The sequence below is a fragment of the Oenanthe melanoleuca genome, chromosome 12 (genome assembly GCF_029582105.1).
Source record: "Oenanthe melanoleuca isolate GR-GAL-2019-014 chromosome 12, OMel1.0, whole genome shotgun sequence".
NCBI lineage: Eukaryota > Metazoa > Chordata > Aves > Passeriformes > Muscicapidae > Oenanthe > Oenanthe melanoleuca.
Genome location: NC_079346.1, coordinates 5,950,293 through 5,965,308, shown reverse-complemented (window position 1 = coordinate 5,965,308; position 15,016 = coordinate 5,950,293). Strand labels below are relative to the sequence as shown.

At 42.3% G+C, this 15,016-nt stretch overlaps 1 protein-coding gene across 25 annotated transcripts in view; it reads right to left on the bottom strand.

The window, feature by feature from the left end:
• The window catches only part of MAGI1 (membrane associated guanylate kinase, WW and PDZ domain containing 1), a 326,216-nt gene that overhangs the window by 14,041 nt on the left and 297,159 nt on the right, over positions 1-15,016 (bottom strand). For 23 of the 25 annotated variants that reach the window (XM_056501111.1, XM_056501112.1, XM_056501114.1 and 20 more), the window contains 3 exons: positions 8,885-8,976; positions 7,772-7,964; positions 2,888-3,181 (listed from right to left, as the gene is read on the bottom strand). In XM_056501111.1, the coding sequence (XP_056357086.1) occupies positions 2,888-3,181; positions 7,772-7,964; positions 8,885-8,976 (579 nt within the window). Of the gene's footprint in view, positions 1-2,887; positions 3,182-7,771; positions 7,965-8,884; positions 8,977-11,600; positions 11,679-15,016 lie in introns of all 25 variants that reach the window. The other 2 variants (XM_056501109.1, XM_056501110.1) reach the window with 1 other exon arrangement.

Below are 15,016 nucleotides of genomic sequence, written 5' to 3'. Positions count from 1 at the left end.
TTTACTTCTTCCACAAAAAGGTGTTTTGTTAATCCCTCACAACTCTCCCCAAGTGGATTTCTGTAAATAAATGGTGCAATTTTTATTGACAACTGCACTTAGCAGCATAACCCAAATCTGATTTTGTTTTTGAAGAAAAAAATTGAATCTGTTTGTAGAAAACTCAACTTTTCTCCTCCAAGATTACATCAGTGTCAGCCACTCTAGTCCTTCTCTAAGCCAACTGCTGTTCGAGCTTCTGCCAATGTTTTGTTCTTTCTCAGTTTAGAAAGATAAAATCCTTCTAGGCCTAGGAGGGAGTGTGGCTCCCTTTCTACCACACAGACCCACTCTATCAGCACTGCATGGGGAAGCAACATGAAACGATTTTCTTCCATTGTGAATAAAGGTACTACCAGGGAAGGCACAGGACCACTACAGATGGGCCAAGACTGACAGAGGTAACCTGTTTGGTGCTGGCACCCACCTCAGCCCCTACTAACCCTTCCTCTTTTATGATCTTAGATGGCACCAGGTGGGAACAAAGAAGGAATAAGGTTCTCCTCACTCAAATACCTCTAAAACCACACACAAAACCATTGAGATGTCTGACACACAGAGTGAGAGCACTTTAGGATGAATGTGTTCTGGAGACAAAATTCTCCTCCTGTTCCATGCAGTTCTTTTGTTTCAAAAACAAAGGGTTGTCCATAACATGCAGAATTGGAACACAGGGAATACATATCAGATAAATACAGTGAGCTTTTTTACAGCTCCTTTATGTGGGCAAGAGGCCTTGGGGAACACAGCACATGGTTAAAGCCATGGGGGACACAGAGTGGTCATCTCACACTTTTCATCCACAATACATTCACCCTCAAGATGCAGTTTCCCATCTCTGCTGTAGTCTTTATTTGATTAGTAGTTTTAGAGATACACACACACGACAACACTAGAAAGACCATAAAGAAGAAAAGGCTAAGACAAGGATATGTGAGGTTGGAAAGATGCAATGAATACTGGCAGAAAGTGTTAATATTAGTTACAAACATTAGGGAGATTTTTTTTTTTTTAATTTTATCATGATGTCAGAAAGTTTCTCTTTCTGGTAATACAAAGCCCCATCCAGTTTGCAGGCTGTTTTGAGGATATGAGTTTTTACTCTTTCCAATCCACTAAACACAGATGACAGAGCCCACACCAAAGTGACCAAGGTGGCTTTAGAACCAGTTTGGCCCATCTCTAAATACTACCCATGAAAGAAAAAAACTACAAAGCAGGTCCAGAGCAAGCACCAGACGGAAGAGGGAACACATCTCATGCAGAGTGTTAGGAAAAAACTGAATATACTTGAAAAAATTAAATGAAAAACAGTCACAGATCAACAGATCTCCTTGGGAGCCCCTGCACAGAAAACTTCCAGTTAGCAAGAATTCTGGACTAAAGCAAACACAACTTTTTTTAACCTCAGGTCAAGGTTTCTCTGCAGAGAAGAGTTACAGCATAGTCTTCATACTAAATAAAAGTTATTTACACACGTTTGCAGAAGATAAAAGCACACTCTCTGTTCTAGGCTGTGTTCACTTTAATGTTTTACATTACACCACTGTGTTCTGGCACCAAAACACCTATCTTGGAAGAGCAGTTTCCAGCAGCAGGGACAGTGTGAGAGAGCCTAGAACTTGAGAACTGACAGAACTCAATGCACTGCTTTTATACTACATATTCCACCCCTGAAATCTCTACTGCCCAGAACAGTTCTAGAAACAGCTGTTCTACATCAATACCAGAAAAGGAGGTGGTGCTCCCCTGATGTATTACTAAGGGTATTACTGATGGGCAATGGCAAAAAATGTCATGAAAAAAAGCCTGGGAGAATGAGGAAAAGGCCACTTCTTGCACTTGTGTGCCCCAGGAGCACTCAAGCTGCACAGGGAGCCTGCAGTGCATTTTCTCTGCAAACCACAGCACTGCTCTGGGAGGTGAAGATGGCCAAGGCAGCGCTCTGACCTTCCTTTCCCTCCACCCCTATCATGTGCCACAGACTAAGGGAACTCCTTCCTTTACAAAGTGGATGCTGCCTCTGGCCTCCTACTGGAGGAGATGGAAAGGGAAGAAAATAGCATCTCTGATGGGTTTCCTCCTTGAAATGACACTTCTGCTTGAGAATGGGCTGCTCTGGGCATATTTGCAAAACCAGTTTATGTACATCTCCTCTGCAGCAACCCCTGGAAATGGGGTCTGCCTAGCAGAAAGACTGTCTTCAGACAGAAACCATGACCACCTCTATTAGGTCAGGATATTTCATGTCACATAGCTTAAACTTAATTTCTTCCTACTCTGAAGAAATGCATTTGGGAAGAAGTGAAATGGAAAAAAGAAACATCCTGTTCTTATAACAGTATTCCCCATTTTATGTCTCACCAGCAAGCAGTATTAATTAAAACTTCCCAGCTAGCAGCACACTCACAACATAATGATGATCAGAATAACCCTGATTGCCAAAGAGAAGTTAATCAGTTTAAGCATTACTGCTTTTAAATTATCTGGCTTGATTCCACCATCACGAGACATACTTCATTCCACCTGCTACATTTCTGCACTGGCAAGCAGCATCACTGGCAGGATCCTCTGACAGCAAACCCCAGAGAGGCTCTCCCAGAAAGTGAGCATCAGGAATTGCCATTGGTGGCATTTTAGCTCTTCAGGTTGGGATTTTTACTTTGCTTTTCTCGACCTAGTGCCGAACAAAAAGAGGCACACACCTACCGAGTCTTCACCTCTGATCATGCTATCAATTACATAACTGGGGCGCTCTCACAACGTTTATTAAGTTTTAACTTGAAGATCCCCCCTCGCCCCCTCGGGCCGCAGACGTGGCGTGCGCAGTAAAACCCGCGGCACTCACCGAACGTCGTGCCCGCCTCGGGCCTGCTGACGGACGAGACGATGACGAAGCCGAAGCCCTCGTTCTCGCCGCGGCGGATCTCCACGTCGTAGGGCTGCACCACGGCGCTGACCACGCCGCTGCCGCCGCCGCCGCCGCTGCCGATGCCGCTGGTGCTGCCGCTGCCCGAGCTGACCGTGTTGAGCGAGTTCTGGCTGCCCTGCGGCGTCCGCTTCTCCTCCGTCAGAGACGCCGGCTGGTTGCTGCTGTGGTGGGAGGAGGCCGGGGATGGCACTTCGTTCTCTGCCTTGGGAACTGGGGAGGGGGGAAAAGGGACTGTTAGTCCAGTCAGTGCTTGGGAACAGCTGCCTGCTGATGCAGCAATGGATTTGAACTGATCCCTAGAGGAGCTGGTGCAGAAGTGTCCTAGGTTACAATGTAAGGATGTGCCCAAAGGGATGTATTCTATCACCATCTGTTGAAACCAGGTGGGGCAGTGATACTTATCTCTGTGGAGATATCCTCTGCTAATGGGCCATCTGTTAAAACGAGATTGGGCAATGTTCTTTATCTTTCCCACGACCCACCCTTCCTCCAGGAGATATCTCCTGTTAATGGCCATTGAGTCCCACTGCATGACTGATAAAATCACATCATCCCATTGGGAGATGCCCCACCCAGGGGGAGGAGCTAAGCCTTCCCTACCTAGATAAAAACTGAGATTTGGAACACCAAACCCACCCTCACCCACTGTTTTCCAGAGGACAAGAGCTACCAGGATCACTACTTTGAGAAGACCACTTCATCTGGACTGCTACCACCACCATAACTAGCAAGGTGTCAGGTTGTATTCTGACTCTGTCAGTGGTTTTTCTTTTGTACTATTGCATGTATTTTATTTTTCTCTTTTTTTTCCTATTAAATTGTACTTCTGACTTGGAGTCTCTTACTGGTTTTGATTCCAAAACCATTACAAGAGGCAGGACAGAGTTAAGGGAATAAAATGGATATTTATTGAGAGGCCTTCAAAGGCCACACCCTGGCAGAACCGATTGTGACCCTGCCTGGATGGCTCCAAGATGTAAGCAAAAGAGGGCTTGGTCATGAGATCTCACATCTTTATAAATTTTAGTCCATTTGCTTACAGGAGTCAACAGTCCAATTAATAGTTTCAAATTGTGAAGTTTCATCCTCCTTGCTTGCTTGCTAGCCCACCCTCCTGAAAGGTATTCTACTCTGTTCTTGGCCTGGAGACCAAGAAGAGGAGAAGGAGAAGGAGATAAGCAGGAAAGAAAACCTGCAGCTGGGAAAAGTATTTTTAGAAAAGTCTTGTGAAAAACAGAGGTGGTGATGGTTTTTACACCAACGAATGTTATATTGATCTATTGTAACCAATGAACAAAGTGTAAACTTTTAGAGGGTATAAAAGACAGCCAGTTGTTGTAATAAATGGGATATCAGCCTTCTGAAATGTAGTGTGCCTATTTGTATGCCATGCCCATTTCAACAGCTGTTTTTATCAAACACTCTGGAATCTGTCAAGGCTACTGAAATGTAAATTGTACTAAACTGGGAAAGAAGAAGCTGAAAAATAGAATACCAAGACGGCAAGAACCAAGATAAAGGTAGGCAGTGAAGCACTGACTGTAACCAATCTTATTTCCTGCAAGGTGCATGCAGAGTGCGTGGACAAGACAAAGTAATCAAGTAATGAGTGATCACGTGGACAGTAGTTTTAGAATGCATAACTAGGGTATAAGGTACACAATAAAGTGGCTTCTGCTTAATCACACTGGTTATTTGTTCAGAAGTCCTTTGTTCCTGCATACTGAGAAAAGGGTAAAGGAAAATCACCTGCTTTATGTATCCATCACAGCAAGGCCATGCTTTCAGGGGTCACCACCAATGGCTCTGCCAGTGGTGGCACTGCCCACACGTGCTCACCCTCTCCTGTGTGTGGTCATTCAGCCAAAGCCAACCTCTGCCTGGTCAAACCAGTGCAGTGCTGTGTGCTTGGATGCTCTGTGGCATTTCAAACCTGGATTACATCACTTCAAAGGTGCCTCCTCTAGCTATTGCATCCCCACTTCAGTTATATATGTAAACCATATGTACATTGTACATATATATGCACAAGCCACAAGGAGAAGCAGTAATATCTCACAACAACACATTTTGTGTAGTTTTAAACTGAAAGCTATCAATTAGTGCACTGATTGCCTTTGATTAGTGGGATCTTTAGTAATAACAATCTCTCAACATGAGCAAAACAACTTGTGAACCAAATGTTTCTGGATGGAAGAACCAGCAACTATCATCTGTACAGTCTGGTACAGACATTAAACATTGTTCATATTAATATTAAACAAGTGTTTAACAGCAACTGAAGTTGGAAGGGGTATTAGTTTAAAATCTAATCAGCTACCACAAGGCTTGAAGAAATCTCAAAAAAATTGCTTAGTCCAGACTCTGCTTGAGTGAGGGCCAGCTATACCTAATATCAGTCCTGACAGATGTTTGTCTAATCAGCTGTTAAATATCTCTACAGGCAATCTATTGGTTGCAATATCTGACTTAAATCTTCCCTGCTGCTACATAAGGCTATTATTTCTAGTGCTATCTAACAGGCATATGGAGAACATATTATTCCCTTCCTCTTTGCAGCAGCCTCTTATATTCTTGGGGAGTATAATACCTCCTCCCTCTGCTCTGCTTTCAGCTAAAGAATCCAAATTTGTTCAATATTTCCTTTCAGACCATGTTTTCTAGAGCTCTCCCTATTTTCTCTGGTCTTCTGGACTCCCTCCAGTTGGGCTCTCTCCAACTCAAATATGTCTTTCTTGAAGTGCTGGACCATATTGCACTAAACCATCATCTGTTGGGAAATCAGGAGGGTTCCCCCTTGCCTACATCCCTGCACAGTCTTTTTCTTCACCTGAGCCAACCTCAGCAGAAAGCTCGTGGCCCACAATAGCTTCCACTTCTTGTTACTCAGCCTGTTCTCTACAGCCCATTTGTGCAGCTGAGAGCAGCATATTGCACTTGTCCTTGCTGAATGGCTGCCTCTGCTAATCAGGTCACTTCTCCAGTTTGGTGAATCAAAATTAAGTTGAAGATCTTAAACCCATCAGCAAGATAATGGATGGCAAGCAAAATCTAAACCAGTAAAATCATGATGTAAAAAAAGGACTTTAAAATATCCTTGGATAGAAGTTCTGTCTGCACCTATATACTCAAATGTATATACTAAATATATAGCATTCTTCATATTAAGAATACAGGAGCATAAAATTCCCCTTACATGAATCTCAGGACAGAGAGTACTCATTTAGGTGAACAATCCTTTTCTACTGGCATACAGATGACAGGAGGAACAAGGGACCAAAATTCAGGAACAGCCTTCTCTACAAAGTTATGCTGAAATTTAAAAGCCTGCAAATATAAGGTGAAAGAAGGGATTCTGAATAATTTATCCTAGAGTAAGTGTCCACATTTGCAATGATTCAGAAATAGCTCTATCTGCAGTAACATGCCTTTGAATGAAATACCAAGAGAAATCTCATGCATCTAAATCTTTCATGGTAATTTCCAGCCTGGAGGCTCTAAAACTGCATAGAAAATCTACACATAAGAACAATACCAAAATTCAGCTGCCCTTCCCCTTCCTCCCAATGCTCTTCTAAAGCTTCTCTCACACCAGACCTTGGTCAGGAATTAAAGAGAGGCTGTCAGAGGAGAGACATAACCTGATGTTTAATCCACATTGGGAAGAAGGAAAGAAATGAGAAGTGAACATTTATTTATTATTGTGCAGAAGGAGCTCAGGCCTAGGTAAGAACACAGAGCTATTTTAGAGATAGTCTTCTAGTCCTAGCTTTCACCGAGAACCTAATTTCCAACCTGAATGTTATTTTGATTCTCTCTAAGATCAAAGTACATCACTGCCTACTTATCTGACGATGCCTAAACTTAAAAAGCTACATAATATCCTTTTTTTGAGTGAGTTAAAGCAAATCCCACAGTCCTAAGGGGACTCAAGGGGACAGGGAGCACTCAAAAGTTACTCTCCAGTGTTAAACATAAGGCCACATTTATTTAGAAAGCTCATGTCTTCATTTTCTCTGCTATCATGACATTTTTCAATCACTTATCTGGGAGCCAAAATGGCACCAGGTAGTGTCACTTCTCCTTGCATCTTTGTCTTTTTGCCAGCTTCTTTTTTGTTCATTTACATCCTGCACTCGTGCAGTGTGTGCACAATGTCCAGGACAATTCAGCGTACAGAAAACTCTCTAGACCTGTGCAACCTTGTCTAGAGAAGGTGCCTCTGCCCATGGCAGAAGTGTTGGAAATGGATGATCTTTAAGGTCCTTTTCAGCCCAAACCATTCAGTGATTCTGTGAAACAAACACGAACACCTTGGCCATCCAGAACCAATAATGTTTATAGTTTCCCATCCTGAGGTCACTTGACTAGATGCTGAATCTTCCCCTGAGCCTGGGACAGCAGCCACCACACACCAGAGCCCTCACTCCCAAATGTGTATCAAGATACACATTTATTTTGGGAAGTATACAAAAAACACAGCAGTTGGCCACAGTGCCTGTTTGCTACAAACTAAAAATTATATGTTGAAACCGAACAGCTCCCCAATTTATCAGAAACCTCATGAAGGCTGGGAAAGCCAACTGAGAGAGTCTTGACTGGAAAAAAAAAAAAAACCTTGAAACTTTCAGGATCAGGAAGCAAAAAAAGGGCTAAAAACAGAAAAAAGAGGAAAAGTAAAAGTACATCCCTTGAGTTTTTCCAGCACTAGAAGAAGCTTTTTTTCCCCTTAGACCATTTGCTGAACAGATGGGATGCTGGCAAGGAAATCTACCCCTGCAGGGTGATCCTGCAACCTACCTGTGTAAACCACTTTGCGCCTGACGGTCAGATTGACGTGACCTTGCTTGGCTGCCTGTTGCATAAGCTGGACCACGAGCTGGTGTGATTTCCCCACCACGGGCGTCCCATCCACGCAGATCAGCTCATCGCCCGATCGCAGGCGGCCGTCGGCGTCAGCAGCGCCCAGCGGTACAATGTGACCGATGTAAATCTGAGCAGTGGGCACAGGAGGAGAGACAGACATGGGAACCAGCTCAACAGCCAGCTGGGAGCAAGGGGCACTCGTGGTTAGACCCGATTTAGTAGGGACATGAAATCCTTGAGAAATGTCTGCTGGTCAGGACAGGCGCTCCTGTGAAAGCGGCTCTGTCTGAATACAGCACATGGTGAAATTGGAATAAATTGACATCTTGTTTCTTTAGGCAGTCCATTCACTCTAAGGACAGACAGCCTTGGGAAATGTGTTCAACCAGACAGTGACCAGACAGGAAGATGGTTAAAAGCACTGAGGGTCTTGTCAGGGAAGCTGAGATTGAGTTACCCTTTCAGTTGCCTGCAGGGTCTACAAGCTCTGCACCACAAGCTTGTCCACCAACTCAGTCTCAGTTTATCTTCAGTGAATTCTGTGGAGTTACTCTAACATGAGACAAATTCATGGTCTCTCTTCTCACAAATGAGCAAAATAATTTTGGCAGGGAAAAACATGGAAATTCATGCTGCCACTATCTAGCTGTGACCTGTGCAGCACAGGAAAGGATGACACCTCCCACAGGCACTGGATTTATGGTAAAGAAATCAACCAAATTCAGAGAGAGAACTGAGCGTTCTAAGATCTGAGAACCTGGCATTCTAAGATCAAAATACTTGCAAACATGACCAGGACATCCTGTCCTCAGTGTCCAAGGACCTATGTGTTTTCATTTGGTTTACCATTAAAGCAGAAGGAGAAGGCAAACTCATTTCAGTTATGGAGTTGTGGGGTTATTTTGGAGGGAGGGTGGGGAGATGTAGGATATGTATAGTCCACTAACAATTTTAGCAGTGATGCTACTGCATAGCATAGTTCTGCACATCTGTACATTCTACTGCTGTGTTTCTGAAAGATGTCACAAACTAAAACATGATACTCACAGGTTCTCCAGGCTCATTTCCACCTAGAATCCTAAATCCAAACCCGGTTTCCTTTCTCCATAGAAAGATATCCTGCTCTTGATAATCTGGAACTGAAGGGAAAGAAGAAAAACTGTAATTTTTAATCAAAATACCAAACCTTTTTTTTTTCCCCAAATCAGGACTACTCAGATATACAGAAAAGGATGTGCTATGCAATTTTAACCTTTAAATAAAGTGGGCTTAGAGACTACCTCATTTTTACATAAAAATAGACATAACTATCAATATTTATAGTTTTAAATTCTAAAGGATTATTATTTAAATCACTATTAAAATTATGCAGAGGTTTCTACTTTCTAAGTATCTAATTGTGACTTGCCCTTTATTTTTTCCTATATTTCCTTCTGTCAATATTAGCATCATTACCCAGTGCAAGAGCCTCTTCCAAACCATCAATAAATAAATGTGTACAGCAGAGAATTACTCTGCCAGAAACAATACAGCTGCCTCCTCTTTCATGGGAGACAGAAGTGCCACTTGTTATGACTTCTACTGTTTAATTAACTTTCCTAAGCATAGTTTGCTATCTGTCTACCAACTCTGCTTTAAATAACTATGGGACAGATCCCCAGTTGGTGTAAAGCAGAAGGGCTTCACTCAAAACAGTGCAGCTCTCCTGACTCTCACTTGCTTGTGTGCAGGCTCTGCAAAAGCACTGAAGAAATAAAAGCTGGGAACATAAAAAATCCCAACCTCACCTACTCATTAGTATGGAACAGCAGCAAGGTTTTAACAATGAATATTACATACAGTGAAGCACTAACCTTGAAGCGCTGTTGAACAGCAATGTTTTATATTAACTTACTCATGCTTGCTTTCATGCCTTTTTTAAAAATGCATAACTAATTGCTAACATTATATCATATCAGAAGACAGCTTCAGGTTCATTTAATATTTATTGGATAGTATCTGTAACATTGACTAATTTTGTAATGATCCCCTCCCAAAATTTATAATTAATGATAATAAAAAGCTGTTGCTTTACCAGTCAGCTGCCTATAATTTTAGCAAAGAAACCAAAGTATATATTTCAGGAATCCAATTTAAATAAGTGCCTACTCAGACACAGGAAGCAGCACATTTAATGAAACATCACCTAGCTTTCTGTATCTACGAACAGGTTGTTTTCCATTGGCATCAGTGAATGTCAGATTGGGCCCTAATTGGATTTTACACTGTCTGTGCTTATTGTGCAATAATTTGGGTCTGCTCTGGGGCTTGTCAGTGTTAAGATTTTTGGATACCTCTGAGGGTCTCTCTTCAATGAGTTAAAACACAGCATGAATTGAAGAACTGGGAATACTAAAAATTAAACAAATGGTGAATGGCAAGGTACAGATGTCTGCTTCAACATTTTCATTTAAGCTGGCTTTACAGATAATATTTTTACATTTTAATTACCTGCAATTATAAGCTAAGCTTAACACCCGTGCCCTCACTGAATCAGAGGCTGGTTTTTGTCCAGACACAATTACAGAGTGCTGGGGTGATGAACATGGGTGCCTGTGTGGCTCATCTCCTCTGGCTGAAGGCAGCTCGCCATGCACAGACGTGCAGCACAACAGAACGCAGACAATGAATTAATTGCTGTTTGTCACTGCCTTCAGCAAGGGGAGCGTGACAGGCAGGCAGGCAGGGGCTCCTCTCAGCCCTTCACAGGCTACTTTGGCAAAGGCTGGCCCCAAACTATTAATAGTGTGTGTTGGATCTGTCAGAGGTAAAGTGGTTTCTGCACGGAGCTCCGGTGTGGCCCCGTGTCCTCAGCATCTCTCAGCACCTTCCCATTTGTCACCTCTCCAGTCCCACTGAACATGCTGTATGGCCCTGGTTTGGGTCCCAGCTACACAATTAACACCACTGGAGGGAACAGCAGGCCAGGCTGCACCAGCTGTGTCAGACCAAAGCAACAGAAAAAGATAAGTCTGCCCCCAGAGAAACCAGCTCTTTCACATGGTGCTCCTCCCACTGGAAGGATTTCAGCGAGGTACACAGGTACAACAGACATACAGACAGCACACCTTCACACAGAATGAGTACAAAGCTCCTTTTACCACCTTTTGCAGCAGCTCTGCAGGGCAGTGATTCACTGGCACAGCCCAGCACACCCATCCACCCCCGAGCTCCAGAGATGAGACCCTCTGAGGTTCCATACTGCAGAATTATTTTAGGTTCTCAATTATTCAGTTGCACTTCAGAGGCACCACTTTCCTTACTCAAAGGGAACATGGTGCTGCTGAAACTTTGTTGAAAATGAATGAAAAATGGCCATTCATTGCAACCCTGCACCTTGACTGATCTCAAGCATGTCTGACTCTGATAAAACATGTACATAGCCCAAATGGATAAAATTTATCAGCAGTCTGCTTGTCCCAAATTAAACCAGACCATTTGGAGGGCAGTGCAAAAGTGGTAAGAAGAGTTCTGTGAATGGCAGGAAAGGTGGGTGATGCAGCCCCAGTGATGAGCCAGGTGGGCAAACTCATGAAGGAAACAGGAACACAACAGCCCCTGGCCACCCACACCCCTCCACACCATCCAGCAAAGCCACACTTTGCCCCTTGGTGGCCAAACCTGGCATGTGGCCCTGCCAGAGTCCCTTGGTGATGAAGAGCCCCCCATACAGACACAGCACAAGACATCACAAGACACAGATACATTCTCGGCACTGTCTTACATTCTCCAAAACTCGTGGAATTGATTTCTCTCTCTCTCTCACCCTTGCTCAGTCCAGTTGCAGGTGAAGGTGACATAGCTGTAATATTAATTTTACAATTTTGCAAAGCTTAATGTATCTGCTTTCTTGTTAGTTCATTTAATTAATTGTGACTTTATGGGTCATGTTAGGCTTGCATGCACAATTTGTTAAGGTTATAGCTACTATGGATTATGATATACTAAGTTTCACATTTCTCTGCACATGCCTGTGCACATGTGGATATAAAATACACACACATATGAATTTACACATTTATGCACATGCATGCAAGTATATTTGAAAAACCTTTCTTGTCCTTAGAGGAAAAATTTCTGTGAGAACACCTTAAATATACTTTTCTACAAAAAACCTTTCAACTTCATGACATGAGTTAATTTTCTAGATGAAAATATCTCTGCCTAACGTTAAAAGAAATTCGAAATATGTGGTGATGAACAATGAACACACTGTTTAATTACAGATAATTTAAATCAAAATTTGCTGTGCAAACTTTAACATGTTATATAAAATAAAAATCTGCCTAGTGTGACATCAGTTTCAATATAAGATAGATTCAAGAGTGATCAGTATGAGTTTGCTTTAGTCACTGGCTCATTTGAGGCAGCAGCACTTTCAGTGACTCATAGCCTGGCAAAGCACAAAATCTTTAGGGCCCAGATTCAGCAAAGAATATGAGGACAAGTCTGAAATTGGGAGTGGAAGTCTCACTGAAGCTGATGGAGAGTTTCAGTGTTGAAAAGTCCTGCAATTTAGCCATACATCTCATAAGGTTCCATATTTGCAAGAAATCCATTTTCTAAACTATCCCACTGCAGGAAAATTCAATTTTGTTTTGTCTTTTCCCTTTAACCAACCCTTTGTGGTGGCATGGAAAGCTTTTGAAAGACAGCTTCAGCAGGAGCTCCTGACAAGATGAACAAGCTCATACAATGTGAGTACCATGGTCCCTTTTAGCAACACATTCTGCAAGGGCAAGGGTACATCTGTGTGCTCAAGAGTGCCACTGCAACTGTTTGTCTACTACTAATGCAATAAAAGAACATAACCCTACCAAAGGGCTTTTACTAAATATCTTCCTTCAAATCAGTCTGACCAGAAGGTGGCTGCAATTTCAGGAGAGTATTCTTCTTTACTATTTTAAGGGAAAATTATCTAATGTTTGTGCTGTAGTGCAAATATTTTTAGCTCTATGTAACTGCCGATGAGTGAACACGCTAGGGTCAAGACTTGTTTGTATTATTTAATTAGAACTGGGGAGAGAAAAAATCCTCCCAAACAAATTGTGCTCTGGAAAATAAAATTCAAATATTAATGATAATTTCGAATATTTTAAAAGCTTTAAAAATTCTCTATCGTGTTCTGCTTTACTTTTAATTAAATGCTTAAGCCCTTCAAAGGGATTCATTAACACATCTGCAATTCAGATTAATTCATTTTGTCACTGCTGTTTTGACAGATGGCCATATGTAGGATACGGTATTTTGCAAAGCAATCAGGCCACATGAGAAAAATTTGACAACAGATTGTGTTAATCTTTAAGGAAGTTTAATAATACATCGAAAAGTAGAAAGCATTATTGTAAAAATACATTTCAATAAAACAGTGTGAGGTTTCTCAATTGTGGTTTTCTGCTAAGCCATTCAATTGCTGTTTCTCTCTCTGAGTGCTCTTCAAGTGTGTCATTCCTGGATCTTGGAACTGCTTCAGCTTTCAAACCTTGAGGGTTTGTCCTTCTCTCTGATTCATGTACACAACTCCCACGAGCAGCAATGACTTACCCACAACGAGGAGCTCAGGCAGCTAAAGCTCAGCACCAGCAAAGAGTGCATTTGTTACCACCACCAAATGCTCTGTTTGCACAAAGCTAAAATTCTCAGACTCTTAATCCAGCAAGGACTGGCGACTCTGGGCCAGCCTGCAGCACAGCCTCTGAGCTCAGCCTTAGCCTTAAAGCTCACCTTTGAGTTTCCAGCTTGGAAATAAGCTCCCTTGGACCTGAGCCCAAGCACTCAGCACCTTGCAGGGCTGATCTGCTCACCCCAGTTCTAATCTGCTTCCCCTCAGCCAGAGCCCAGAAACACTGATGGAGCCTTTGCTTAGTTTGCCTTATTAATTCTAGCTTAATTTTTTTTTTTTTTTTTTTTTTTCCTTCCTCTAAACAAGCAATGTCTGTGGCTCTCCCCTGCAGAACTGGAGCACTTTCTGATATTAAGATGCATTGGGTAAATCATAAAAAACCATGCTTTTACACAGTTATGGCTTAGCTGGTGCTTTTCAACCTAGTTGTGCTCTACCAATGGCTTCAGTGAGACAGGTCACACAAGGCAAATACTGTCTTTTTAAATGAAATACTGATCCAAAGATAATTCAAATAGAGGAAGAACGAATTTTATAAATTCTGAAAATTTAAAATGTTGCCTTTGCTTTCTATGTCTACATTCTTATTATTAATGTAACAGTGGGATGCATTCCCAGAGAAAAAGGCAGTAGGTATTCATTACAGATTCAGTACTTCTTAGAAATATCTTGGAGAAGAGGAATTCATATATTGAATAAAACCTCTTTACAATATTATTTTTAGATTAAAAAAAAATCTGTCTGGGCTAGAGCTAATGAATTCATCTTCTTGTGTCAACTGCACTTGAAAAATTGCACTATACTCTTTTTATGCTCAACAATTTCAAAAATGGGGACTAAATAAAACACTTAGGATGATTTAGCACTCTAAAATTCTGTCCTTTTTACATTTATCATATACTTCAACACAAAGGCTTGTTGCTGTTTTTTAGCCCACTTGCTGAGGATTCAGAACCCTGTCTCTCAAAAGAACATTTTATAATCCTTTTCAGGCTTTTTAAAATTGAAGGCCAGCAATTAACAGAGGGCAAGCCCTGGCCTGAGTGGCAGAAGAGCTGTGCTGGGGCTCCTCAGGTGGTGGAGCCTTCTAGAAGCCACCAAATTCCCTGGTTACTGGATGTGTCACCCACCCTCAGCTCTGGCACTTGGTGACATCCTCCTGCTGTGCATAAGATACTCACTTAGCTCTGCTCACACCTCCATCAGAAGGTGGCAGAGAGAGTCACACCCAGCACCCAAAGGTGTGGATGTCATTGGAGAAGACAATCCCAAAGCCTGAGGGAATGGGTGCCCAAGTAAAGGAGAAAGAGAAGACAAGAATGTTTCTCCACCAGCCAAAAGTAGCACTGGAGTTAAACCCAACTGCAGCTGGGTAAGAACATGAAGAACAGCAAAGGAGCTGACAGACAGGGAAACTGGAGTCCCCAGGGAACAGCTCCTCCCATCACACACTCTGATGCTCAGTGTCAGCAGAGCTCCCTACAAATGGGCAACACTGGGAATAAGTCTGAAAGGGA